Source organism: Lagopus leucura, unplaced genomic scaffold, assembly GCF_019238085.1.
Source record: "Lagopus leucura isolate 7727_CA_CO unplaced genomic scaffold, USGS_WTPT01 Super-Scaffold_702, whole genome shotgun sequence".
Lineage (NCBI taxonomy): Eukaryota > Metazoa > Chordata > Aves > Galliformes > Phasianidae > Lagopus > Lagopus leucura.
This window is the reverse complement of record NW_024962254.1, coordinates 1,240,824-1,268,575: the sequence shown is the minus strand read 5'-3', so window position 1 is coordinate 1,268,575 and position 27,752 is coordinate 1,240,824. Positions and strand designations below refer to the sequence as shown.

General features: G+C 48.7%; 3 protein-coding genes across 5 annotated transcripts in view; all 3 read left to right on the top strand.

Annotated features, from left to right (window-relative positions):
* Positions 1-106: 106 nt before the first annotated feature.
* LOC122175115 (thyroid hormone-inducible hepatic protein-like) lies at positions 107-6,768 on the top strand. Of its 2 annotated transcripts, XM_042862541.1 has the most exons (3): positions 107-301; positions 5,543-5,785; positions 6,419-6,768. In XM_042862541.1, the coding sequence occupies exons 1-2, from the start codon at positions 133-135 to the stop codon at positions 5,761-5,763; spliced, it is 390 nt and encodes a 129-aa protein (XP_042718475.1). In that variant the 5' UTR covers positions 107-132; the 3' UTR covers positions 5,764-5,785; positions 6,419-6,768. The 2 variants fall into 2 exon arrangements, with proteins under 2 accessions (XP_042718475.1, XP_042718474.1); XM_042862540.1 differs by lacking the exon at positions 107-301 and having other exon boundaries at positions 5,254-5,785.
* A 6,567-nt stretch (positions 6,769-13,335) lies between these two features.
* On the top strand, positions 13,336-17,743 carry KCTD14 (potassium channel tetramerization domain containing 14). The gene is made up of 2 exons (XM_042862553.1): positions 13,336-13,527; positions 15,840-17,743. Exons 1-2 carry the CDS (start codon positions 13,468-13,470, stop codon positions 16,509-16,511), a joined length of 732 nt encoding a protein of 243 aa, XP_042718487.1. The 5' UTR covers positions 13,336-13,467; the 3' UTR covers positions 16,512-17,743.
* Positions 17,744-19,040: 1,297 nt separating this feature from the next.
* The window catches only part of INTS4 (integrator complex subunit 4), a 33,741-nt gene continuing 25,029 nt past the window's right edge, over positions 19,041-27,752 (top strand). Inside the window, exons 1-6 of one of the 2 annotated variants that reach the window (XM_042862439.1) lie at positions 19,041-19,206; positions 20,341-20,535; positions 24,378-24,495; positions 25,060-25,166; positions 25,669-25,854; positions 27,325-27,375. In XM_042862439.1, coding sequence (XP_042718373.1) covers positions 19,114-19,206; positions 20,341-20,535; positions 24,378-24,495; positions 25,060-25,166; positions 25,669-25,854; positions 27,325-27,375 — 750 coding nt within the window. In that variant the 5' untranslated portion in view covers positions 19,041-19,113. The remainder of the gene's footprint in view (positions 19,207-20,340; positions 20,536-24,377; positions 24,496-25,059; positions 25,167-25,668; positions 25,855-27,324; positions 27,376-27,752) is intronic. The other variant, XM_042862440.1, reaches the window with a different exon arrangement.

Below are 27,752 nucleotides of genomic sequence, written 5' to 3'. Positions count from 1 at the left end.
ACGAAGGCAGACGGGCGGCCCGAGCCGCCGAGCCGCGGTGTCACCAGACCGTGCAAGCGGGGGGAAAAGTGCCGTTCCTCCCCCCCGGCACGGAACCCCAGCGGGGACGCGAGGAGAGCCGAGGCACGGGGCATGGAGCAGTACTTCTCAGCCACGCAGAAGATGGAGCAGGAGGTGATGTTCCCCAGCCTGCTGCGAGGGGTCTTCCCGCAGGACGGCGCCGACCCAGCCGCCGGCGGCCCCGCGGACCTGTATGAGCGCTACCAGCTCCTCAAGGCCATCAAGCCCGTGGTGGAGCGAGGCCTGGCCTCCGTCACCGGCAATGCTGCCGCTGACACGGCCCCAGATGACGGGGCGGAGGAGGGCGGGAACCCGCGGGACGGGCGGCCGCGGGGGGGTGGCGGCGGGTCGGGGAGGGGCAGAGCGGCGCTGCCCGCGTCCCGAGTGGAGCTGGGGGGGTGGCGAGGAAATGTTTCCTAATCGTGGAATCACGGAACAGCCTTGTTTGAAAAGGATCCTCTGGTTTGAACCCCCTTGCCGTGGGCAGGGTGGCCAAATAACATCCAATGTGAACCTCTTCTGACACAACCTCTCATCCTATTGCTCTTACCCAGTAGAACAGGCTGACCCCCACCTCACCATAACCTCCTTTCAGGCAATTGTGGAGGGCAGTAGGATCTCCCCTGAGCCTCCTCTCCTGCAGACTGAACCATCCCAGCTCCCTCAGCTGCTCCCCATCAGGTGCTCCAGACCCGTCATAGCTCCGTTGCCCTTCTCTGGATACACTCCAGGGCCTCCATGTCTTTCTGGTGGTGAGGAGCCCAGAACTGAACACAGCGCTCGAGGTGCAGCCTCACCAGAGCTGAGCACAGAGAGACGCTCAGCTCTGCTCCAACAGCGCTGGCTGCACTGTTGCTGGTACAAGTGTTTACCCTTTAACCCCATCTGTTCCTTGTCTTAGATTACAGACTCTCTAAGCCTAGTAGCAATAAGGCCTATCATGGAGTCTGCTGAGCCCCTTGATGAATCCCTCAGAGTTACATCCTCCCCAGCACCGTACTCTTCTATACTGATAAAAAAGTGTGCTTCATACTTCATAGCATCTTGTACCATTTTCTGTATACACTGCAGCAAGCACGGAACACAGAACACACACAAATGCAGTGAGACAAAAGAGGGTGGACAGTGATAAGAAGAGGGGGAATGGTCTTAAACTGAGACAGAGGAGGTTTAGGTTAGATCTTAGGAGGAAGTTTTTCACTCAGAAGGTGGTGAGGCACTGGAACAGGTTGCCCAAGGAGGCTGTGGATGCCCCATCCCTGGAGGCATTCAAGGCCAGGCTGGATGTGGCTCTGGGCAGCCTGGGCTGGTGGCTGGTGACCCTGCACACAGCAGGGGTCTGGATGATCTTTGTGGTCCTTTGCAACCGAGGCCATGCTGTGATTCTATTTTTTGCAAGTTCTCTCTCCATCTTGCCCCCAACGACACCCCCGAATATATTCACAAGTTTCCTTTTTAGCTTTCCATCCTCCCTTACAACTTTCCCTTTCTTCATTGATTAGCAAACTATTACCACAGTATAAAATAACAGCAGTTATTAATAGCATAACCATCATAACTCAGTCAAAGCCTTGACTGATAACATGCTAAACATGAGAGTCACATAGCGGGTCACCATGTTTTGAGTCGATATGCACACACACAGGAATCTGTTTTAGACAATTCCGTGAGTGGGAAATGGAAGCTTCCTAAGCTCATGTATTATTGCCTATCAACCCTTGAGAGACTGCAAACTGCCAAAAGGAGAGAGGAGGAACATGCCCACGATGGGTGCAACAGGCAGTGCCAGCAGGGCATCCCCCTGCTTCAAAGCACAGTGAGAGGCACCCGTATCTACCAGAAAACAAACATCTCTACCCTTCTCTCCTAGCTGCAATCAAATCCTCGCCATCGGTCTGCTGTGGTCAAAACTTATCTCTGGCAAGCTCTCCAAGCTCCCTTGCCCGTGCTGCCAGAGGTGCAGACTCCCTTGCTGCTGCAGAACAAGGACCTTTATTGTAGGTACTTACAACCTTTTATACATGCACAACTGGTTACATGTAGGAGTCTTGTGTGTGAGCTTTTTTACTTGTCAGCAAGATAATGACTTTCTTTATCCCACTTCCAAAGTTCCTCATTCAGCTTCTGTGATGAGAGGTGGTTCCCTTCCCCCTCAGCTTGGTGCACCTCCACCAGTGCTCCATTTCCCTGCTGTTTGCACACTGCTTTCAGTGCACTGGGGGCAAAACCCTCCCTGGGCCCTTCCATCTCCTGCTCTAATGCAGCAGCTGCTGTTCTTCCCAATTTCTTTCTTTCATTACAATCCCTGTTTCTGTATACTCTCCAAGCCCCCTCGATTAGTTTATCCGGGTCCTTTACTTTGCTTCCTTTAATCTGTGTATCATAGGGAGAAAATACAGACATTCTCGCTCTGATTAGCAAAAGACCTTGGGAGGTGCAAACAAGTTCAGCAGACATGGAGGGAGAAAACCAGAAGATTGTAACTGTGCCACCAGACAGAACCTCTCAACATGATCACAAGATGTCTGGTTTGTACACCTGGCATGGCTGTGAGCAGATGCTACAAAGGTCAAGCTGAGCAGTGGCAAGCCCTGCTGAACCTGAGGTGTCTGACAGAAGTGAATGGCAAGGAACCACGGGTCCACGTGTGACAAAGGAGCAGAAGGTGGGCTGCCAAATAATGGAAGACTCCATCGATTATGCATGGAATGTTTTATGTTGTCCCGGCCAGAAACAAGTGGGGGAGATAACCTGTGCAGAAGGTGTGGGACTGAAATGTTTCTGCAATTAGAACTAGCAAGGGGAGTATTTTATGGTCTGTGCTGTCATCTAGTGACCTTTATTGGTACTAACAAGTCTTTATTCATTCCATCAAAGGAGGGTCTTTAATAATCCTCATCACTTGTCCTTTAGCTAAACTTTCCATATTTATGCATGCTTAGTAGGTAAGATGAAATAATAAGTACAAAAATGGCAGCTTCTGTATTATAGGCTATTCTGTTTTGCCCAGAGGCCCTCAGCAAAAGACCAACCTAGGGCCTCTACATGAGCTCAAACTGTCCCACTTTTAGATTAGGAGGAATGCAACAGATACCCCCCTACATCTTTCCTTCCAAACTTATCTCTGTCTAAGGATAGCAGGTGTCCAGGAATAGCAGCCTAATGTTGAGTGAGCAAATGTGAGAAGTTAACTAATTAGCCATATATGCTTAGCTGCCAACAATTTATGTTTATCCAGTATCTGTATGTTTAGCTGAACGCTGGGGAGATTGTGAACCTGAAGTACTCAACCAGTGAGGAACCAGGGGTGGAAAAAATAAGTGTTGAGCAATAGGGCATAAAAGATGTAGCACTGTTTTGTGCAGACGCTCCTGCTCCTGCCATTGCAATTGTGGATAAAATCTGCTTTGTCACAAATACTCCCCCACACCCAAATCCTTTCCCAACACACATCTTTCCATTCCACCCCAGGCCCATAATGCTGCATGGAGTTGTTGTGGCCAAAGAAGGACAGCCCCTGTATCACAAGACAGTGGTGGCAGGGAGGAGGGCTGCGGGCTCCTTGGGCTGTGCTTTGGCTCGGGCTGGAGAGGCTCAGGGTGCCCATGGATGTGTCACCTCCGGACATCCCAGTGCTCAGTACTGCTATAGAACATGGCTGATAAGAGCTGTGAGACATTCCAGATCCGCTCTGTGACCTGGGATGAGCACCAGAGGTCCCTGGCAGCCTGGCACCGTGTCCCCAGGCAAGTGTCAGCCCAGGGTGGGATGCGGCTGATAAGAGGCAGGTGGCCACGGGGTGGTCATTGTCCTCATATGGCCAACACAGCTGGGAGCAGCAGGGACAGGCACAGCAGTGGCTGGGCCATGCTGGGCTCTGCTCAGCTCTGAGGGGCTCCTGGGCGCAGTCAATGCTGCCAGCAATGTGGGGAAAAGCTCTGCCGTTTGCAGAGCTTCACCCAGCAGGATGGCAGCACTGGAGCTCCATGTGACAACAGGAGATGAACCAGGAATGTGAGAGTTGGGAGTGCAGGCTCAGTGTCAGAAATGCAGTGGATAAACCACAGTGCTGGTCCCAGTGTGTCAACAGCCACAAACCACCTCATCGGATGACCAGGACACCACGTCCCAGTCATACCACACCACAGCACTGGGGCTACACGTTACCCTGTGGGATGGGGAGAGAGCATCCATGAGGGACACCGGGGGATCCCTAGTGGGGGAAGACATGGGACGATAATTTTTGGTGTGAGCGTAGCACAAGCAGCCCCAGGATGTTATAGGATATCCACTGTTGGGAGGTGATCCTCCCTCTCTACTCTGCCCTGCTGAGGCCTCATCTGGAGTACTGCGTCCAGTTCTGGGCTCCCCAGTACAAAAAGGACAAGGATCTCTTGGAAAGAGTCCAGCGGAGGGCCACAAAGATGGAGAAGGGCCTGGAGAAAGACTGAGTGAAGGGTCTGTTCAGCCTTGAGAAAAGGAGACTGAGAGGGGACCTGATCCAGGTCTATAAATATCTAAGGTGTGGGGGGCAGAATGGCGAGGCCGGACTGTTTTCAGTGGTGAGTGGAGACAGGACAAGGGGAAACGGCTGGTAACTGCAGCATAGGAAGTTCTGCACAAACATGCGCAAGAACTTCTTTACAGTGAGGTGACGGAGCACTGGAACAGGCTGCCCAGGGAGGTGGTGGAGTCTCCTTCTCTGGAGATGTTCAAGACCTGCCTGGATGCCGACATGTGCGACCTGGTGTAGGGAACCTGCTTTGGCAGGGGGGTTGGACTCAATGATCTCTGGAGGTCCCTTCCAACCCCTACAATTCTGTGATTCTGTGATTCTGTGATTCAGTGAGATACCCATATCCGGGCTGGACACAGGGCTGGGGCACCTGCTCTGGGTGACTCTGCTGGAGCATAGGGGGAGCAGACCATCTCCTGATGGTTTTGGGAGGTCCAGCAGCACACGTGGAGGCTGCATGTAGTGCTGGGGAACTACCACTGCAGTGCATGAGCTGGGGGATGGCAGTGCTGGGCAGGAAGGGGTGAGAGGCCCCGGGTACCTCACCACCCTGCTCCATGCGTGCCCAGGGACATGGCAGCATCACAGCCAGCTGGGGCTAAGGACAAGGGTGTGCTCAGATGAGGACAGGGGCACAGAGCCAGGGACACAGCACAGCTGAGCCCAGTAGGGCTGGAGCCAAACCCAGCCTAGCAGGAGGGAGCAGAGGGATAGAGAAGTGGGGACGTTCCTTGACTATAAAAAGCCTCCACGGGGCCGGGCAGCGGTGGGACGCGAGGAGAGCCGAGGTACGGGGCATGGAGCAGTACTTCTCAGCCACGCAGAAGATGGAGCAGGAGGTGATGTTCCCCAGCCTGCTGCGAGGGGTCTTCCCGCAGGACGGCGCCGACCCAGCCGCTGGCGGCCCCGCGGACCTCTATGAGCGCTACCAGCTCCTCAAGGCCATCAAGCCCGTGGTGGAGCGAGGCCTGGCCTCCGTCACCGATCAGAGCCCCACCGGCAATGCTGAATCCGACACGGCCCCAGATGATGGCCTAGATGGGAATCTGGAGGAGCGGCTGTCCCACCACATGAATGGTTTACAGCAGGTTCTGACCGACCTCACCAAAAACACCAAAGCTCTCACCCGGAGGTACAGCCAGATCCTGGAGGAGATCAACCTCGGTGAAGGTCAGAGCAGCTCATGAGCCTGCACGCGGAGAGTGCAAGGTAGGAGCGTGGGGAGATACAGAGGCAAGGCAAGCTGGTTGGGGGGTAATTTACGTTGTCTTATTGCTCCATCATCTGGGCGTCTTTCCAATGTTTGCATCACCTCCCAAAATCCCAGGAGTTTTGAGTCTCTGTCCTTTGCACTTCGTTGCTCAACAGATTCTGCTGAGTTTGTCTTTCTCAATCCCCCAGTGGCACAGGCTGCGTCACTGAACAAGGGTCACTCTGGGAGTTCCATGCTGACCCCAAGACTCTTCTGCTTGCAGCACAGACAGTGTCTGGCTGCTGCTGGGTAAAAGATCCCAAACCATCCTCATGGAGTAAAGGGCCTTTTGGCATTTTCGGTCTCCAGATGCCTAATTTGACATTCTATCTGCCAACAGCTCTACTACCTCATTCCTCCCCCAGAAAGCCAGCCCAGGCTCTGTGCTGGTGAGACTTTCACCCCTGGGATTCCATGGCCCCTGCACTCCACCACAGACACAGGCTCAAGATCAAACCAAGCTCTGACGTTTATTGCAGTGAAACAGAGCACAGAAAGGATGTCCTACACAAAAAGTCAGCTCTCATTTTGGAAGATACATGACCAGGAATGAGGACATTCCAACCAAACTGTGTCCATTCTCCCCACAGGGTGGTCTGACATTTGCACCCCAGCGGCAGCTTTACTCCTGTGCCAAGTCCTGCCGAGGAACATCTTTTGTGTCCAGCACAGAGCTTGGTGTACCATCCAAGTTGTCACACGGCTGATCCTCCCAGCAAACCTCATTGCTTTGTTTCATCTCCATTTCCAGGGGATTGCCTTGCAGCAGGCAGGGCAGAAAAGAGTGTTCTGTTACTGCTTCCTAGAAGGCATCTGTAACCTTGAAACAATGCTTTTGTTCTGCATGTGCCTAAACCACCTCTCCACTGGTTTCTTTGATAATGTCACCAGTTCCCAAAATCAATGATCTGAAATAAAATGCAAAGCCTTGAGAAATGTACGTGTGTGTTTTCTACGAGCCATTATTTTTGCAGAGCTACTGTCCCCTAGCCCACGATGACAAGGAACACCTTGGCCACCAAGGTCAAACTCTAGTGCAGGGAGGTGATCTGGGTTTCTCCTTTGGAGAGTGGGAATTGGGTTTGTGCTGGGATAGTTCTTCCCAAAGCTCTCTGGCTCTCACATTTTGCAAAAGCTTGGAGCAATCCTCCTGGTTTTTGATCCAGGTGCTGGGAGCCTGTCCTCCAGCATCTTTCCTCCCCTTCCTATCTCCTCCTCCTGGATCACCAGCTTGTCCACATCCCAACCAACCTTTACGTCCCAACCCAATCAGTAGCTGCACACATCTTCCCCTATCCCACACTCATCCAGCCCTTCATGCCATCTCCACCACATTGTGCCATCACGCCATCTCCACCACAGACTGCCCTAGGGACAATTCTGCCTCCTCTCCACTTGGTCTCCACTGGGGCTGTGGCACCCTCTGGAGCCAGGCAGAGAAGAGAGCATGGAGATCCTCTGACATGTTGAATGGGAAGGCGAGGGCCGTGCTCACCCTCCGTTCCTTACTGGGCAGCGGTTTGGTGCTCTTTGCACAGGCTGTGCCCCCCTAGAGTTGTCTCCCAGATCCGTCACTGTGGAAAAGCTACTGAACTGGGCACTAGAGGGAGTCATCCCCATGCCTCTCTGGGCCTCTTTAAAAGAAATCCAACTGCTGAAACGCAGATGTTTTGGTTGAACAAACCCCGGTACTCCATCAGGTTTCAGTTTTGATTAAAGAAAACAGAGATTTGACAGCATCTGTGGAAAGAGGATTGCAACTGCTCCCGGGGCTGGGAGCTGTGTTTGTGCTGCATGTGCTCTCATGTGGCATCCTGCTCTGCTGGGGTTCCTTAGGGAGAGACATTTCCTGTAAGAGGCCTTGTACTACCCAAGGACAAAATATGGTGTCTACAAACTGCTGTGAAATTGTTCCCAAGCACCCATCAGAGAAACAGGGCAGGAGTGTACAGAACCAGAGCTTATCTCTTATTAGGCACGAGGATTTCCTCTTGACTGAAGATGCAGTCACACAGTCTCCCAAAGGTACACAGCCAAAGTCTGCTTTCTCTGTCTTCCCTTATTTCTGTGTGCCTAATTTGCAGAACGTGGTCTTATCTCTCAACTTTGCTTTCCCATTACCAGCCCCACGTTTCCTCTTCTCCACCACTGGGAAGAAGTAAGCTGTAGCCTCCATGAGATCAGGCATAAACCCACTGGCTGGGTTTCCCTTCTCCATAGACTGCACCAGAATGCTCTTCTGCAGATTGTCCCTTTCCTGGCTAGACAGACAGCATTAGCCTGAACTTAGACTGGAAACAAGCCAAAGTCCCTCAAGATCCAGCCGACTGGATCCACGCCAATATGTTTAATAGGGTCACTGGGTGAGAAGGAGCTGGGAATTTTGGAATTCAGCTCTGCCCACACCTTCCATGAGGTTCAAACATTCACATCAGGAACATGAAGACAGAGAGAAAGAAGGGAGCACGGTTGCATCTAGTTTGGCTTCTTGCTCCAGGAAGGTCTACGAGCCAATTCGAATGTGATATAAAAAGAAGAAAGAAGTCAGTGGGCATGATGATCAGGAGACTAATGTGGACATTGTGAACGTGGACATTGATGGCTTGTTGGGTGTTTCCCCAGATGGGAATATGGGTGGCTGAGGCTGTACTCTGGGTATACCTATCCCCATTCATTCACTGGTAATGAATGGAGGTACTCAGCTGCCTTGGCTTTTGGTGTCCTGGGGCCTGTCCAAAGGCACGTGCTAAAGCCACCCAGGCACACAGAGCTGGGTGGAGCAGCTAAATGGCTGGAAGGCCCTGGGTGGAAGCGCTCATGGTGTTTGCACAGTGGTTGGCTGTTTGACTTAGGAGTAGCTCCTAAGTGCAGAAACACACTGGTGCAATTTCTCAGCAGATCTATAGCAAATGCTGCTGGATTTGCTTTTTGGCTGTTCTGTGCCTCATCCTGCTAGGCTAGAAATTTGCCTACATTCAAGTTTCCCCATGCTGGAAATTAATGGCTGTACTTAGCAAATGTCCAAGGTGCGTCCATGCAGGCTGCAGTCTGATGAATAAGGTAGAGCCATATCAAACTCATGGAGAAGTGAAGACTATGAAGAGATGGGAAGGCACTGCAAGCTCTGGGGCAGGCTGCCTCGACAGGAACCTTGGTAGGTAATGCAGCTCCAATGCTGGGATCTGTTTCAGAAACCCTGTAACACTGGCTGTTCACAGGAGCTTTTCTCAAAGGAAAAGTGGTGAGATGATAGTAAATACTGCCCAAATAAGAGTTTAGAATAGCTGTGCCTCTCCTCTTTGCCAGCCCGTTGCTGCTGTTTAATATTACCTGGCTTGTTCCCCAGCTTTCCACAGGAATCTCCTCCACTGAGACCCCTTGGAGCAGGTGGGGGCCCTTTACACCAATTTATCCTCACTCCCAGCAGTAATACCACTAGTGGCTGCAATATGACACAGGAGATGGGGATCAGATCTGGATCATTGCCTCCGTGTCCCAGGCAAATGGACCTAAGCTAAGTGGCTTTATCTCCTCAGGAAACTAAGATGTCAGACGTAAGGAAATAAAAGACAATCAGGAGCTGCTCTGTGCTCCCCTCAGCTGTTTCCCCTGCATTTCTCCAAGCTTCTCATTTCTCTTTCTGATTTAGCAGCTGCTTTCTGTAGCCATTTAATTCTTTTTTTTTTTTTCCCCATTGGATTTAATGTATTTACTTGTACTGGGGTGCAAAACCCAAAAAGGAATGTTGTTGATCTAACTCACAAACAGAAGCTGCCAATCCAGTGTGCTAATAAATCTGTTAAAAACACTTGTACGGACAATGCTGTTTTCCAATCTGATGCATTTACCAGCACAAATCTGTTCCAGTGCATTGTTATCTACGTATTTATACCACTTTCAAAAACACAAATTTATTCCCCACAAAGCCATTGTCAAGTTCCTCCTTCCTCAGCAGGCACAAAGTTCTCAGCTTGTAATAAAGCTATTCTTGTGACTCATAGCCCAGTTGTTTGCACATGGCTCGGCTGCAGGGTAATCCTTTTCAGCAATGGAAGGAAGCCTGTAAGAGCTTGCACTCTTGGAGATGTCCTTGGAGATGGGGACAGAAGGAGACCTATTTTTGAAATGCCTACAAAAGCAATGTCAGAAAAAGAAGCCGCTCTAAGGGTAGGCAAGAGGCTCGAAGCATTATTGTGTGCATGGAGCCAGCAGAGGAATGGAGAACATCTCATGGTCCTGTTGCTCGTCCTCCTCAGGTTCCATGGCCCATTTTGGCAGCCAGCCTCTCCAATTGGTCATGGTGACCTTCTCTACGAGAAGAGGAAGGGATCTGTAAAGGTGACACAGCTGAAGGCTGTAGCAGCGCTTCGAGCTTCTTGCCATCCTACTAGCTAATCTCTCCTCATTCATAGGGTGCCCCAGAAACCACAGCAATTCCATGTTTTCTCATTCTAGCTCACTCCTTTGATAGGAGAAGCACCAGTGTTCTTCTAGATGAAAGGCGATGGCACCTACAGAAAACAAACACCAGGACCTTCACCCACCACCACATCTTGTTTCCCCTTGGCTATCCCCCAGATTCCCAAGTTCTCAGATCAGCACCTTGCTGATTCTTCTCAATCTATTCAGCAAACTTCCTCAGAGATCTCCTTCCCTGCTCTGCAGCAAACAGGTTGGTCTCCAAAAGACCATCAGTGCATCAGAGACAGCTTTCAGAAAGGATGAGGGATTTCAGGGATCCGAGTCAAGCGGTAACAATAAAGCCCAGCAGAGACCCTGGGTAGGAATTCCAGCTTAATACAAAGCAAATTTCATTCCCCAAAGGGAGAAAGCCAGCTAAAGTCCCAGAAACAGCACAGTGGTGGCCAAGGCCTCCCAGGGAGTGCGGAGCAAGAGCCACAATGGGGCTGTGGGAATCCCAGGACAGGGTTGCCCAAGGCTACGGAGACATTCGTGCTTTTGGCTTTTCACTTCTCTCCCAAGGGAAGAATGGAATTTGAACCAGCCTGGGTTAGCTGATACCCGCAGCATGGAGTGCTGAGAGCCCTCCAGCCCCCTCCAGAGCCATGATCTCACTTTTGCCTTTCAGTGTTTGCTTCCCACCCACTGGTTTCCTCAGCATCACTTTGACCATGGGGGTAAAAGGAGGAGTGATGAACTACAAAAGTGACTGCTTCCCTTTAGTGCAGGCCCAGAGGGCTTTGATGCAGAGAGATGACTCCCTGCAAAGCTTTCCATGGCTGGGACACCATACAGATCAGATGTGTGGTCCCAGTAATCCAGGCTGCCATCTCTGATGTGACTGCCAAAAAGAAAGGCACAGAGGCCCAATGGGTAGGTAGTGGTATGCCAATGGCTTGGGCTGTGAGACAGCTTTTCCTCAGGCCCCTTCTCAGATCAGATGACTATGGCATTTTAAATCAAATCCTTACCAAAAAAGAGAGAAAAAATGTGCATAGCAGGACTGAAAAATGACATCTTCAAGTGAGTGGGGTTAAGAAGTTCCAGAAGAAGCCTGAATAATAACAATCAGATTTTCCACATAGGTGGCAACTTCCAGCCAAATATCTCAAAATGCCGATTCTTTGTTCTATAGCGTGCTGGCAAAAGTGTCCAGGATGTAAAAAAGGAGTGAGAGAGTGAGGGAACCTGTCCACTATGTCCTTTGGACTGAAGAAATGGCTGTAGTGGGCCTTGTAAGGTAGAAGAGCTGTAGATGACAGCTAGCAGCTATTCCTTGTGCTGATGTGGTAAGGATCTGATTGTGGCACTGAATGTTTGTTCTCAACCACACCAATCTCCTTTGGTTGTAGTACAGGGAAATTGTCCACATTCTGTCCATCCATCCAGTTCTACAGCTGCAAAAGAGAAGGCTGTCATCTCCAGCACTGAAGCTGTGTCAAAAAAGTATGGGTTCCACCTCTGTCAGTCATATGTAGGACACTTTTGGATGAGCAAGATGAATGAATGGGATTTGCAGGAATTAAAGGCTAAGAACACTCAGATCTTCCAGCTTTTTTTTTCCAGTAAGTGTTCATTTTTAAAGATGTGTCTGAAGAAGGGCAGCTAGCCCGTGAAAGGTCAGGAGCACAGTCTTGCAGGGAGCAGATGAGGGAACTGGGATGGTTCAGTCTGGAGAAGAGGAGGCTCAGGGGAGACCTTGTTGCTCAGCAAATCCCTGAAAGCAAGTAGTGGTGAGGTGAAGATCCAATAAAAGCAATAGAAAGAGAGGCCTCAAGTTGCTCCAGGTTGGATATTAGGAAAAATTTCTTCTCAAAAAAAAAAAATACCAAGTACTGGAAGAGGCTGCTTAGGGAGGCGGTGCAATAACTTCCCTGGAGGTGCTCGAGAACTGTGGAGATGTGGCACTGAGGGACACAGTGGGCATGGTGGGGATGGGTTGGGCTTGTACTAGATGATCTTAGAGGTCTTTTCCTGTCTTGATGATTTGGAAGCATGTCTTGGTTTCAGCTGGGATTGAACTGTTTTCTTTGTATGATGCTATGTTTTGTTTGTAGGAGAAAAGCAATGTTGATGACACACCAATGTTTATAGTTGCTGCTAATGAGGTTGAACAGAGCCAAGGCCATTCTCAGTGAAGGGCCTAAGGAACTGGGAGAGAACAGAACTAGGAGGGACAACTTAAACTGGCCAAAGGGATATTCCATATTATATGACATCATGCATGTGAAGGGGGTGGGAGTTGATATCACTCTCTTCTTCTAGCTGGGCACCAGTTGGGGACTGGTGAGCAATTGCTTGTGCATCACTTGTTAAATACATTCATATATATAAATATTTGTCATAATTATTATCCTTTTCTCTATCTTAGTAAATAATTCTATCTCAGTCCATGAGTTCTAACTCCCAGTGGGTGCTCAGCCACCTGGGGCTTAAACCACAACACTGATTCCCTTTTTCCCTTTTGTTGCTGGTAAAGGAAGCAGCCTGAAATGAAAGACAGCAAGGCTGGTTGAGCAGATAACATTTTTCATGAGACCAACAGATAAAACTGGAAAAAAAAAAAACAGAAAAAGCACACAAGTAAGCTGAAAGAGAAGCTGACAGAGAAATCAGAGCCCGCATGGTTTTGTCCATCTGTACCAGTGGAGATTCAGGACTGGTTTTATTTACCCTGCACAAATTACTCTGAGCCTGGAGACTGCATTGGCAATGAGGAAAATAACATGACCTGGCTTTATGGCCAGCACCCTGCTCTGACACTGCCAGGCACAGCGGTGGGATCGGTGACATGGTTTGGGACATGCATCACTAAAAGAGCAGCATGCAAACGCTAACAAGCACCAAAAGTGTGTACAGGTTTTGATCCAACTCAGGCAGAGGCTGTGGGATTCCTCAGGAAAGCTGGGCCTCCTTTGGAAGGGCTGATTCAGCTCTGACATCTGCAGGTGAATGAGTGATGGCAGCCAGCCCAAATCCGCCCTGCTGCTGCTTGCTGATTGCCAGAAAACTAAGGAGCAAACAGTTCCGCTTCCGTGCTGCTCCCTCCCCTCTGGCCAGACCTGCAGCCCGTGCTGTGCGTGGGGCATTCTCAAGTTTGAGGGGCAGCAGTTGGGCAAGAGCCTGACCCACTGAAGGAGAATCTGCTGAAAAGTGAGCTGGAGGACAACGAGGAGAGATGAGCATTTCCTCGGAGCACAAGCCCATCGGGAAGCAGGTCACTGGCAGCCAGCATATGGTGAGTACAGTGCAGGTTTGGGGGCATGGCCCTTCTGGGATCCCCCCTTCTGGGATCAGAGCATCCCCTTTGGGTTAGTTACAGCATTCTTTTGCGTCCATCTGATACTTTGAAGGCACAGGGGCATGCCAGATGTGTGAGCAAGGCGGGAATTCTAGGTGAAAAGCTGTGTTTGACTCCAAGCTGTTTGCACCAGCCTGGTTAAAGCAAGGCAATGTCCCTTGGAGGTGCACAAAGCTACAGCAATCAACCTCACTGGTTATTTTTCTCCTTTGCAGACTATGTAGTTCATTTGAAGTTAACTTTAATTTGCCAGATCCCTGAGTAAAAGCCCTCTGTGTATTCAGGGGTTTTTCAGTGGTCTCCAATGATGAGTAATTTGCTCGGTGCTTAAGATGTGCAGAATTAGCAGCTGGGAGCAGTGGTTTTTTGAGCTTTAAGGAAAATCAGTGTTAACCACAAGACAAGGGGCATTTTACTGAGCAGAAATCAGACAATGTTTTACTTTCCCCTCCCTGGACCTATTACTAACTGGTTTGCCTTGACCTTCCATCTTAAAAAAAGAGGCTCAAAAGCGTGAGACCCTCCTGACAAACGATGCCTGACAGGAGAAGCTGTTGTTATCACTTGGACTAATGGCAGATTTTCTAACTGCTAGGCTTTGCTACAGAAACAGCTTTGGGCCATGCTCTTTACACTACATACTGTCAGACAGAATCCTTTTATGTTCTCTTGGCCCTGGTGCAAATAATTGCCCTGGAGATGAAGCCACCTACATTAGAGCAAAGCAATTCTCCAGCTGGGTCTTTGTCCTGAATCTCCTGTTGTGTCCTGGTTTCCCTACACTCTGAAGTCATTGCTGCTAAACCTTACAGCTTGCTGTCATTTAAAAGACATAATCTCCCTCTGCTATGAGTTGTCTGTTCCTGTCCCCTCATTTTGCTAGCTCGGGTGCTAGTTAAATCCTCTGCGAGCCACTTCAGCTTGCTAAAATGAAGGAGAAACAGAGCTGGCACAAAGTAAGAAGCAGGGACAAGGAAAGACAGGGGAGAGGGCAGCAGGAGCCTCCCCTTTGTCCTGGTGTAACAGTGAGATCAGCTCATGTCATCTCATCCTGTGGGTACGTACCCACAGGGCACCACAGGCTGGATCCAGCTAAGCTCTTAGGTACACGCTGAAGCATGTGACTGGTAGCACTGAAGCAGATCGCTGTGTGATCAGATCCAAGAAAGAGCAGGTGAGCTCCTGGAGAAAAGGGTTGTTTATTGACTCAAGCCTTCCCAGTACAGGTGCGGTCCTGGCCAGGCATATGACTTGCATTACTGGACTGGCAGAGGGAGGGAAAAGAACTGCCTCATTTCTTCCTTCTCCTCCTGCTCTCCCAAGTGCTACAAAAATGCAAAGATTGCTGTTAAAATTCTTCAGCATTGAAATAAGTCAGGAATGTCGTCAGAAGTGACTCCAGGTTCAGCTCTCTGGGCATTCAGGCCTCTCCTGTTTCAAATAGCAGTGGCATTAATGCACAGTGAAATAAAATAAATAGAGATAAAAATCCAAACATTAAATCTTAGTTCTTAAATCCACATCAGTTGCACAAACTATTTTGCCCTGTCCCTGCAGGTGTTCAAGGCCAGGCTAGATGGGATCCTGAGCAATGTGATCTCGTGCTTGATCTAGCGATCAGCAGCCCTGTCTGCAAAAAAAGGAACTGGAACAAGATGATCTTTGAGGTCCCTTCCAGCCCATGGAAGCCATTCTATGATTCTATAATTCTATGATTCTCTTTACTTCCTATCAAATGCACAGTTAAACAGATATTGCACTGCACCTCAGATATCAGCAAAATGACCCTTTCCTAAGTCCTAAAGGTGTGGTGAAGATGAATCCATTCAAAAATATCCATGCTTCTGCTGATCTGGGTACGAGGGCCAAATATAAATATCCTGCGGCTGCTTTTAGCAATACGTGGTGTGTGGTGTAGATATTCTCACCTGTCCTCCATGGGACGGTGGACAGGCACTGGAATGGGCTGCCCAGGGAGCTGGTAGAGTCACCGACCCTGGAGGTGTTCAAGGAACATTTAGATGTTGTGTTGAGGGACGTGGTTTAGTGCGAAGTATTGGCGATTGGTGGATGGTTGGACTGGATGATCTTGTAGGTCTTTTCCAACCTTGGTGATTCTATGACTCATCCTGCTTTTTACACTGCCACGAGAGCTTCCAGTTGCAATTGTATTTTTTCCTTGATTCTTCCGTGTTGGCAACCTCCAATGTCTTACATGTGTGGTTTTTCTCCCCTTGTGACATCTGTAGTTGCCACCAATCGTGGAGCTGAACGTCGGCGGGGAGATGTACACGACAACGCTGAGCACTTTGAAGAAACACCCCGGTTCCAAGCTGGCAGAGATGTTCACCGGCCAGCACAAACTCAGGACAGACTCCAAAGGGAGGATCTTCATTGACAGGCCAGGGACCTACTTCAAATATATCTTGGAATATCTGCGTAGTAACCAGGTGCCCACCCAGTGCATCCAGGATGTCTACAAGGAAGCTTTGTTCTACGACATTGAACCCTTAATCAAGCAGCTGGAGGACTCCCCTCAGATTTTTGGGGAACGTGTGGCAAGGAAGCAGTTCCTGGCCCGTGTGCCCAGCTACAGTGAGAACGTGGAGCTGATGATCCGCATCGCACGGGCTGAAGCGGTCGCGTCCCGCTACTCCAGCGTCATCATATGTGTTGTCAAAACGGAGGAAGACGTGGCCAGGTGTCAGGATGCCTTGAACAGCTTGGATATGGATAAAAAATCCGTGGTGAAATTTGGCCCCTGGAAGGCAGCTCCAACTATTTATGATTTACTGGACTGCATTCAAATGGACGTGAAAGACAAAGGGTACGAAATCTCCTTACATGCTCATGGTGCTGAAAAAGGGTTTCGCTTCAAATCCCAGGATTTCTTCCACATAATCCGGTTCACCTGGTGGTAGCAAAGTGCCTTTGTTGATGGAGAGTTGAAGAAACCAGTTATCAAAACAAATGAACTTGGGCTGTGGAGACTAAGCCCTGGACTACTGGAGGGACAGGAAGAAACGCGTGGGCCCATAAAAGTCTCTTCTTTGGTGGTTTGCCAAATTAAAGAACATTTGAGAGCCACTGTTTTGTTGGGCATTAACGGTTAAGTGTACAATTTTCAAGGTATGTGTTTTGAACTGGGAGCCAGACCTGAAGTTGAGCAAACTGCACTCAACCTAAGAGAAATGAGTATGTCCAAATGTGTCTTGTGGACATGGGAAGTTGGTCTCTCAATAGAAGCTGGAACAAATTACTACCTCAGAGTCCAGAGTTGCTAGTAGGGTTAGGAGTAGCACGTGGACAGGTCTCCCACTCTGCCTTATTTTGAGTCATAAATACTGAGAGCTACAGAGCACATTCACCCTAACCTGCTGTCCTCAGAGCCTTCTCCTCATGGTGAATACTCCTCATAAGTTAGGATCTGCTGTATGGAGTGCAGCAGTCTGGTCCACAGATTTATTCTAGGTAAAGACAGACAATGGTCTGTCCATAAAGCACACAGACTAACCTTTAAATGCTAGCTCACAGCTGCAATGTTGAAAAAAAAACCATCTTTGAAAAGCAACAGATCAGATTTTGAACTATTGTTGAGAGAAACGAGGGGAATACATAAAAGCTTTCTTCTGATTAATGCTTCACTTATGTTTCTCATGTATTGCCAGGCATGACCTCTCTGATGAAAAAAAATTGCATCTGCACCATTTCAAGTGGAATCCCTGAAAGCTGTGTAAATACTTGCTCAACTTAGATTTGGATCTTTAATGATCTTACGATTATATCTTTTATGGGCCCCTTCGAACTGGGGATTCTACAATTTTATGAAGAAGAGGTAAAAATCACTGATGAAATGTAACCTAAAGAACCATGCTTCTCTCTCATGTCACCCTATTTCAACCTTTCGTCTTGTGCCATTCACTGTTATCACAACACTATTTTTAAATGTATAAGTTTAGGGAAACCCCCCTGTGATTTGACTGGAAGGAAATGCTACTGAAGTGAAAGCCTGGGGCCCAGAGGCGATTCTTAACAGAACATGAGTTGGTTCCTACACTGTGTTTAAAAAATCTGAGCATTCCAAAGTTGGTATTTTGTTTGTTTGTCTTGTACGTTTTTTACTGGAGACAGCCATTAAGATCGTTTTAATAACTCTGGGATGTTTAAGTCATCACAGCTAATTTGATTATGGATGTATTTCCTCTACAATGCTCTCAAATGGTCCAATCTGGACATGAGGAAGTATTACTTTTCAGAAAGGGTGGTCAGGCACTGGAATGGATGCCCAGGGAGGTGGTGGAGTCACCGAGCCTGGGGGTGTTCAAGGAATGGCTGGATGTTGTGTTGAGGGACATGGTTTAGTGGGAGCTATTGGGAATAGGTGAACGGTTGGACTGGATGAGCTTTTAGGTCTTTTCCAACCTTGGTGATTCTATGATTCTATCTTTGGGTGGTGCTGTGTGGAGCCAGGAGCTGGACTGGATGATCCTTATGCCCCTTTTAGCTCGGAATATTCTACGATTCTATGATTTTTTAGCTGATACCGGTGACACTGATAGACAAGTTGAAAAGCTTTATACTCCAATCCCTTCACAGATCATTTTATCCCTAAGATGTCCACGTGCAGCTATCCCTGGCTATCTTACATGCTGTATTTCTAACTGCCTCTAGACAGATACTTGTCACAGGGGCTCTTTGGTGCTGCTGCCCCCCTTTCCCCTCTCCTTGAAGGAGACACACTTGAAGGCTGCATTATGTGTTTGGCTGTGTCCAATGCACAGCTTGCCTTTAATGTCCCGGAGACACACAGGGTCAGGCTGGACGGGGCTCTGAGTAACCTGGTAGAGCTGTAGGTGTCCCTGTTCATTGCAGGGGAGTTGGAGCAGATGATCTTTAGAGGAGCTGGGAGCGTGCGAGGGGTCACTGCTGCTGGAGGTGCTCAGGTGGGATGTGGCACTGAGGGACGTGGTCAGTGGGCATGGGGGGCTGGGATGGGGGTGGGCTTGGGGATCCTAGAGGTCTTTTCGATCCTTAATGGTTCTGTGACACGATGAAGAATTTTGTTGCAACTGGGAAGAGGAGGGATGGCTCTTCTTTGTGTGTCCCTGTGGTTTTGCGTTATCTTTTACTGGGCACTGGGAAAAACCTGAGGGAGACACCAGCACTTCTCACACATAATATTAAATAATAAACCCGCAGCTGAGCAGACTCGCTGGGGTTTGTGTGATGGCATCCCCCGTCGGAGCTGCTGACACTCGGCTCCGTACGGCGCGTATTGATGAGGAAAACCGAGCTCCAGCGCACCCGCTGGGTGACGACACCAACCCCGAGGCGGAGCAGGCCGCAGCCGCCATCTTGAACGCAGCGCGCCTTCCCATGGCAACAGGAGGCCTCCCAGCCCAGACCTCCTGACCATAGAGCGGAACCTCCAGGTGGAAAGAGAGTACTCTCCGTTCGCTACGTCACGAGAGGGCGACTCTATGGTTTGGCGGTGGGGGGAGGGGCGCGTAGGGCGGCCGCGACATGGCGGCACACCTGAAGAAGCGGGTGTACGAGGAGTTCACCAAGGTGGTCCAGGTGAGCGAGGAGAGCTCCGAGCTCTGTAGGGTGATTCCGGTGAGTGTGGGAAGGGCGGTGGTAGCAGCCTGGGGCCTAACCCAGGGGTGGCTTCCAGGGATAAGGGGAGCGCTGGGGCTGCCTCAGGTTTGGGGTGGGTTACTGCAGGCCTTGGGGGAGATGCGGGGGATGTGGTGGCCTCAGCTCGGGGAGGGAGAGGGCAGCTGGGAGGTGTAGGAGAAGGGGTTGAAAGGGGCAGAGCAACTTGAGGAGATGTAGTGCTCACCTGAGGGTGGGAGCTGCCCCAGTGGGCTGGGAAATCTAGCCTTGCAGAGAAGAACCTGGGGGTCCTGATGGATGAAAAACAGAGCGTGAGCCAGCAGTGTGTTCTTGCAGCTCGGAAAGCAAATGGTATCCTGGGCTCCATCAGGAGAGGGGTGGCCAGCAGGGACAGGGAGGTGATTGTCCCCTTCTACTCTGCTCTTGTGAGGCCCCATCTGGAGTTCTGTGCCCAAGTCTGCAGCCCCCAGTACAAAGAAGACAGGGAGCTGTTGGAGAGGGTCCAGAGGAGAGCCACAAAGAGGATCAGAAGGCTGGAGCACCTCCCCTATGAAGACAGAAGGCAGGCTGAGGGATCTGGGCTTGTTCAGCCTGGAGAAGAGAAGGCTGTGGGGTGACCTCATTGCAGCCTTTCAGTACCTAAAGGGAGCCTACAAACAGGAGGGGAATCAACTCTTTGAAAGGGTAGATAATAGCAAGACAAAGGGAAATGGTTTGAAGTTGAAGGAGGGAAGATTGAGGTTGGATGTCAGGGGGAAATTCTTTACAGAGAGAGTGGTTGAGGTGCTGGAACAGCTGCTCAGAAAGACTGTGGATGCCCCATCCCTGGAGGTGTTCAAGGCCAGGTTGGAGGGGGCCCTGGGCAGTCTGGTGTAGTATTAGATGTGGAGGTTGGCAAGGGGGTTGGAGCTTCGTGATCCTTGAGGTCCCTTCCAACCCTGGCCATTTAATGATTCTATGGAATGTATTTCCAGGATAGATACTGTTCTGTGACAGGTAAGGGAAAGGGCAGTGTCTGCGGTGTCTGTGGTGGGGTGCAGGAACTCCCTCGGGCTGCCTTTGTGGGAAGCAGTTTGCTCTGGGAAGGATTTGCATGGTGTTTCTGAATTGTGTTGCTCTGTCTCTGGCCCACAGCAGCAGCATGAGGACCTGTCTGCTAAGAAACTGCGGCTGACCAAGCCCAGCAAGTCAGCAGCGCTCCATGTCGACCTGTGTAAAGCCACCTCGCCTGCAGATGCCTTGCAGTACCTGCTGCAGTTTGCCAGGAAGCCTGTGGAAGTGGAAAGCGTGGAAGGGGTTGTCCGAATCCTGCTGGAGCATTATTATAAGGTAATGAAGCTGAGAGCCAAAGATCTGCCAGAAACCCCATTCTGACCTTTTGTCTTGGGATATGGTTGGAGGTAGGATGGGAAGCTGCTGTTTGCTGTGTTGCAATCTCAGTTGCCAACAGTGTTGTGTGAGGACAGTGAGTGGTTGTAGTCCTTCACCTGTGTGGTTACAGCTCATGTCACTTGGTTTTAGCAGTTTCAGGACTTGGTGACAGGGAAGTGAGACAGGAGGTAATGGCCTCAGGTTGCACTGGGGAAGGTTCAGGTAGGATATTAGAAAAAAATCCCTGAAAGTGTGCTTATGTAATGGCACAGGCTGCCCAGAGAGGTGGTGGAATCACCGTCCCTGGAGGTGTTCAAAAGCCATGGAGGAGATGTGGCACTGAGGGACGTCTATGACTGGGTGACTAGTCTGATAGATGAGGGAAGGGCTGTTGATGTAGTCTTCCTAGACTTCAGCAAAGCCTTTGACACGGTCCCTCACAGGCTTCTTCTGGGGAAACTGGCTGCCCGTGGTCTGAACAGATATATATTTCTTTGGGTAAGGAACTGGCTACAGGGCCGTGCCCAGCGGGTCGTGGTGAATGGAGTGAAGTCCAGCTGGTGACCTTTTTCAAGTGGAGTCCCCCAGGGGTCGGTGCTGGGGCCCATCTTGTTTAATATCTTTATTGATGACCTTGATGAGGGCATCGAGTGCACCCTCAGCAAGTTTGCAGATGACACCAAGCTGGGAGGTGGTGTTGATCTGCCTGAGGGTAGGGTTGCCCTTCAGAGGGATTTAGACAGGCTGAGGTGAACAGGATGAGGTTCAGCAAGGCCAAGTGTCAGGTTCTGCACTTTGGGCACAACATCCCCATGCAGTGCTATAGGCTTGGGGATGAGTGGCTGTGAGTGTGAAGAAGAGAAGGACCTGGGGGTGTTGGTTGGTGCTTGGCTGAACATGAGCCCACAGTGTGCCCAGGTGGCCAAGAGGGCCAACGGCATCCTGGCCTGCATTAGAAACAGTGTGGCCAGCAGGAGCAGGGAGGTGAGCATCCCCTGTACTCAGCTCTGGTGAGGCTGCACCTTGAGTACTGTGTTCAGTTTTGGGCCCCTCACTACAGGAAAGATGTTGAAGTCCTGGAGCATGTGCAGAGAAGGGCTACAAAACTGGTGAGGGGTCTGGAGCACAAGTCTTATGAGGAGCGGCTGAGGGAGCTGGGATTGTTCAATCTGGAGAAGAGGAGGCTCAGGGGAGACCTCATTGCTCTCTACAACCTCCTGAAGGGAGGCTGTGGTGAAGAGGGATTTGGCCTCTTCTCCCAGGCAACGAGCAGCACATGGGGCAGTGGCCGCAAGTTGTACCAGAGGAGGTTTAGGTTGGACATAAGGAAGAACTTTTTCTCTCGGAGAGTGGTCAGGCACTGGAATGGCTGCCCAGGGAGGTGGTGGAGTCGCCGTCCCTGGCAGTGTTCAACAGGCGTCTGGATGAGGAGCTACGAGATGTGGTTTGGTGCTTGTGGTGGCAGTGGTGATGGGAGGACGGTTGGACTAGATGATCTTGCAGGTCATTTCCAACCTTGTGATTCTATGATTCTATTACGTGGTCAGTGGGCATGGTGGGACGGGCTGGGGTTGGACTTGGTGATCTTAGAGGTCTTTTCCAACTTTAATGATTCCATGATTCCTGCAGGTGATCTGCATGATTAGTTTGCATCAGCTTAACAAGGAGCAGATGGCATGACAAGAAGTTTTCCAAGTAACCCAGTTGTCCAAAGCTGGCTCAACTTTATCTAAATCCTGCTTAATTTCTTTTGAGAGTACGGAAATTTTTTAGCTATAGCTTACAATGCAGACCACTTCTAAATGACACTGCTAAAAAGCAGAAGTGGTAGACTTTTTTTTTTTTTTTTTTTCTTCAACCAACAAAAAATTCTGAACAACAAGATAAAAAAATAGATGCTTTATGCCATCCAGATATTGATCCTTCACTTGATAACTCAAATTCGATTGTTGCTAACAGAGATATGTGCTATTTCTTGTAAATGTCCTTCTGCTATTCTTTCTTTTCTTTTCATTTGGATCTTCTCTACTTTGATAGAATGGCTTGGGTTGGAACGGACCTCAAGGATCATCAAGCTCCACCCCCCCCTGCAGCATCCAGGGCCACCAACCACCATATCTAATATTAGACCAGGCTGCCCAGGGCCCCATCCAACCTGGCCTTGAACACCTCCAGGGATGGACGGGGCATCCACAGCCTCTCTGGGCAGCTGTTCCAGCACCTCACCACTCTCTAAAGAATTTCCCCCTGACATCCATCCCAAATCTTCCCTCCCTCAACTTCAAACCATTTCCTCTTGTCGTGCTGTCATCTCCCCTTTCCAAGAGCTGACTCCCCTCCTGTTTGTGGGCTCCCCTTAGGTACCAAAAGCTTTGAATTGATGCTAGAGCTGTAAGGATTTCGTCAGTCTCTGTATTTGTTGTTGGAGTGTGACTGACTGTTGTTGTTGTTCCTTGTTTCCTTTACAATATGATGGGCAAACAGGACAGTTTGGGAACTGCTCTCTGAAAAGCATCAGAAAAATCATCTGCCGCTTCCTCTTTCCCTAGGCTTTTCTGACAGTTTGCTGACAGTTGGATCATTGTCCCTGGGCTGGTGGCACAGAATGAGGTGGTTGTTGCTGGCAGAAATGGTGTGCCATCAGACAGTGCCTGAACGGATCCCAGGGGGCTCTTTTCAACTGTTGAGGGTTGTTGGGTTGAGGGGTTAGAGATGCAGTGACTTAGGGGCCTGCTGCTGCTCTTGGAGTCTCTCCTAAACGCTGTTGAAAGGTGTCATTGCTGTGATAAGAGAGGTGCAGAATTGCAGTGCTGAATACAGAGGTGCATTGGAGAGAGCTGAGTGTAAAATCCAGACTCCTTTGTGTCCTTCTGTTGGATATCCATGCAATGTGAGGATGGAAGAGGGCTCCCAATTAGGACTGGAAGTGCTGAGTGCACAGGTCTGTGGAATACTCCTATTTACAGCCCTTTAAAATACATGAGCTCTTAAAGAACTTAAAATTAATGATAATTTGTGAAGCTGATTTATGTAATCACCACATGTGACTGCGTTTAGAGGTGTATCAGCTAACATGTGCTCCTATTTATTTTTTTTTAACCTTGCTGCCTTGGGTTTGTTTGCTTTGTATCTTCCTATCTTATATCTGCTTATATCTTTCTAGCAGGATTCCTCCTTGCTGTGAACTTTTTCTCTAGGCTATGGAGCCCAACGCTTAGCTGAAATCCAAAGACCATCAGTGTCAGTTCATCTTCTAAAATCCTCCCATTTGTTTATTTTAACTTCCAAGATAGGAACATTAACAGGGAGTTTTTCAGAATCCTGAAACCCTGATTATTTAAACTTTTATTTTCAAACAATAATGAGTAATTACTCAGAAATTAAGAGGTAAAAGAGTTAATTTGTAGTGTAGTGGAAGCTGCAAGAGGAACATTTTTGGTGTGATTGACTTACTGCAAGGTGGAGCATAGAGGAGGAAGGAACCTTATGGCAAAGTTTGGTCCCTTGTGCTGAAATGTGAATGGATCCTGCCTCCCTGCAGAGTGTTTTGCTCTCCCAGCTGAAAAATGAGAGAATAATAGAATTGTCTGGGTTGCAAAGGACCACAATGCTTATCCAGTTCCAACCCCCTGCTGTGTGCAGGTCACCAACAGCAGCCCAGGCTGCCCAGAGCCACATCCAGCCTGGCCTTGAATGCCTGCAGGGATGGGGCATCCACAGCCTCCTTGGGCAACCTGTTCCAGTGCCTCACCACCCTCTGTGGGAAAAACTTGCTCCTCATATCTGTTGCTTCCTTCCAGGAGAATGATGCTTCTGTAAGACTGAAGATTGCTTCCTTGCTGGGTTTGTTATCGAAGACTCCAGGATTTTCCCCAGACTGCATTGTGGATGATGCCATTAACACACTTCAGAATGAGAGTAAGTTGAGTTTTTTCAGATGCCTTTCAGGCCTTGCTTGAAGTGGAATCTTGTTAGGAGCAGTGTTTTTCCTTAGTGTACTGCAAAGCAGCTCATCAGGGCATTAGTGTAGTAACATTGGTTTTCTAATAGACAGTGAAGTACAGGTGATTCTGTTTGTGTCTTCATTGAAGTCCGTTTTTATTTTCTGTTTTATATTCACTGCTTGTATGTTCTTGATGAAGTTTAAGTTTATTTTAGTATCACTTAGTGACAGGTGAATCATAAATGGCTTGGGTTGGAAGGGACCTCAAAGATCATCAAGCTCCAATCCCCCTGCTGCAGTCAGGTCTACCAGCCTCCAGATCTGGTACTAAACCAGGCTGCCCAGGGCCCCGTCCAGCCTGGCCTGGTACCAAGGTGATTGGTGGCTTTAGTATGTTATCTGCAAGGAGAAGCCAAGGAAACTGGGCTTCTTTTCTCCTCTGAAGGAAAAGGCTCCAGGAGGACCTTCCAACCAGAGTGATTCTGTGGTTCTGGAGCTCAGCAAAGAGGTGCATAACCTTTCCCTGCTTTGTTTTGCAGAGTCTCACCAAGTCCTTGCTCAGCTGCTGGACACCCTGCTGGTGATTGGCACAAAGCTCCCAGAGAACCCATCTGTCAGGATGAGGCTGGTAGAGGTGGCTTGCAAGGTAAGGCTGCCTCCCTGAGGACATCAGTACTGCTGAAGGGCAAAGCTCTGCTCTTGCATGCTGAATTTGGATTCAGTCTGTTTTGGGAGAGAGCTCAAGGTACTAAATCTTAAAGGAGAGCAACTTGAAACCAAATGTGTTGTGAGCACAGCACTGGGTGCAGTTGACAAGTCTGTAAACAACACTGGATTCACTGCTCTCTCAGTTACTGCCTCTTCCTTCGTATGCTTTTGTAAGCATGTCTGCTTTCTGTAGCTGTTATTTAGAAACACTCTTCCTGTTAATAAGTTATTGATAGAAAGCATTAAGCAAATGTGTTAATAATCTGTTTAAATATTTATCTCTGCCAGAGGAAAAAGTACGTTGTCAGTATTTACTTAATCTTGTTCTACTAAAATATTAACATTTCATAATTGCTGGGAATTTTACTCTGGCTGTTTTGAAGAGAGAAAAGAACAATTTAAAAACCCAGTTAGATCTTTTCTTCTCTTGTGTCCCATAGCACCTGACAGATTCTTCCCACGGTGTAAGAAATAAGTGTCTTCAGTTAATTGGCTGTCTTGGACCGGTGGAAAAAGGTGTTGCAAAAGAGGCTGAAAGCCAGGCTGCCAAAGATGTCCAGAAGATCATAGGAGATCATTTTAATGACCAGGACCCTCGTGTTAGAACAGCAGCTATAAAAGCCATGGTAAGGAGTGCTGGTGTGATGGAAGAAATTGGGGTTTGATAAGAAAGATGGGAAGGATGTGCAAATTAATCCAGAGAGGTTTGGACTAGAGCTAGTCCATATGCTGAACTAGTGCCAGTTTAACATATCAAAATTACTTGGAGAAATAAGGTAAGTTATGAATAGAAGAAGTTCATGAGATCTCAGAGTGATTCATAATGATATGTTAAGGCAGTATGGTTAGGTTGCAGTTGGACTTGATGATCTTGAAGGTCTTTTCCACCCTGAGCAATTCTGTGATTCAATGCGATCTGCTTCTGCTGTAGCTGAAGAAGCTTTTTAATTTGGGATATCGTGGTATGATTGCAGGTAGTGAGAAGTCTGCATTTCCTGATTCAGGGTCGGTTGCCACAATAATAAGCCCCTATTACTTCAGCATTTAATAGAAAACTGATTGTGACAGGAAACCTTGTGTGTTTAAATCTGAAAACTTGTGTGCTTTTTTTTTTTTTTTTTTTTTTTTGGCAGTGTTTTGGTTACTGATTTTCATGTGGGATTCAGCAAATTCAGAACTTTCTAGCTTTGCAGCAATAGAAGCATAGGCAGTGCATTAAGAACTTTGCTTAGTGTGAGTTCCTGTGACTGTATGGGGGTGTAGCACTTTCTCTGCTACCCTTAAAGTTTACAGAGTTACCCCATCTAACCTGATGGTGATCAAAGGTATTTGAACTGACACCATTGAACTGTGAAGAAGGAAACAAGATGCATTAGAGAGGATCAGACTGCGTGTGAGTCTGTCTGGGATCTCCCTCTGCTGGAGGCTGCACTCATCCTTCATTTTCATTCTATTTTGTTGCTTTCTTTTTTTTTTTCATAGAAATTCTTACACCTGCCACCATTTCTGCAGTGACAATGAATCAAATCCATAGCAAGATTTATGACCTTCAATTTAATAGTTTCACTACAATGTCAACTGTTTTGCTTTAGTTTGGAGCTTGGAAGCATCCTGAATGAATTCAGGGTCCCTAACTGTTCCTAGGGTTTTTAATCACAATTTTCCTTGCTACTGTGTTGTTTGTTTATGTTAGGAGTGTTTAGCAGGGCAGGTTTTGCTGTTCCTCTGGCTGTGAAAATGCACTGGCAGTGCTGCTTTTGGGTCCATGTCTCAGGGAGTGGTTGAAACTGGCCAGTGCTGAAAAATTGCTTGAAGGCTGAGGGAATGGGCAGAGTGTTCATATGAACTGTATTTTCCTAAGTAATCAAAGTGTAAGTGGCTGTGAAGTTTAAGGTTACACTAAAGTCAAGGTTTTCTTTAAGATACAGCCAAGCTTGAGAAACAGCTGAATTACAATAACAGTTGAGAAATGCAAGCAATTAATTTTATGCAAAGCAGGAAAAACAGTGATGAAAACTTATTGTGTGTTACTTAAAACCATCGTTTGATTTCATTGTTGTTTCTTTCTTTTGTTGTTCTGGTTTTCCCCCCCATAGCTTCAGCTTCACGAGAGAGGACTGAAACTGCAGCAGGCCATTTATGGTCAGGTAAAACCTCATTTTTGTTTCTATTTATTTTGTGTTGGTTTGCATACTTTGCTTTTCAGGATTCTGGGACGTTGTGCTTCGAGAGGTGGAAGGCTCTGAACAGAGGGAGGGCATTTTATGTGCATGCTGTGTGTTCTTTGCAGTGCCACATGGCAGCAAATAAAAATGAGCTTTACAACTTCAAGTGCACTAACGTGTGTGCTGTGACTGAAATTGATTGTTTGCTGGGGGGAGATGAGCAAAGGAGGAGCAAGGCACTGCAGAATTCTTACTGTCATCTTGCAATCTCAGTGTTAAATCCTTGTGCATTGGAGGGTGTTACGTGAGAGGGAATGGCCTCAAGTTGTGCCAGGAGAGGTTCAGGCTGGGTATTAGGA

Excerpts from the sequence above, each read along its gene's own strand:
- KCTD14 (XM_042862553.1), top strand. The coding sequence starts at position 13,468 with ATGAGCATTTCCTCGGAGCACAAGCCCATCGGGAAGCAGGTCACTGGC. Across the intron at positions 13,528-15,839 it reads TCACTGGCAGCCAGCATATG|TTGCCACCAATCGTGGAGCT; the intron begins GTGAGTACAGTG and ends TGACATCTGTAG.
- LOC122175115 (XM_042862541.1), top strand. The coding sequence starts at position 133 with ATGGAGCAGTACTTCTCAGCCACGCAGAAGATGGAGCAGGAGGTGATG. Across the intron at positions 302-5,542 it reads CAAGCCCGTGGTGGAGCGAG|GCCTGGCCTCCGTCACCGAT; the intron begins GCCTGGCCTCCG and ends TGGTGGAGCGAG.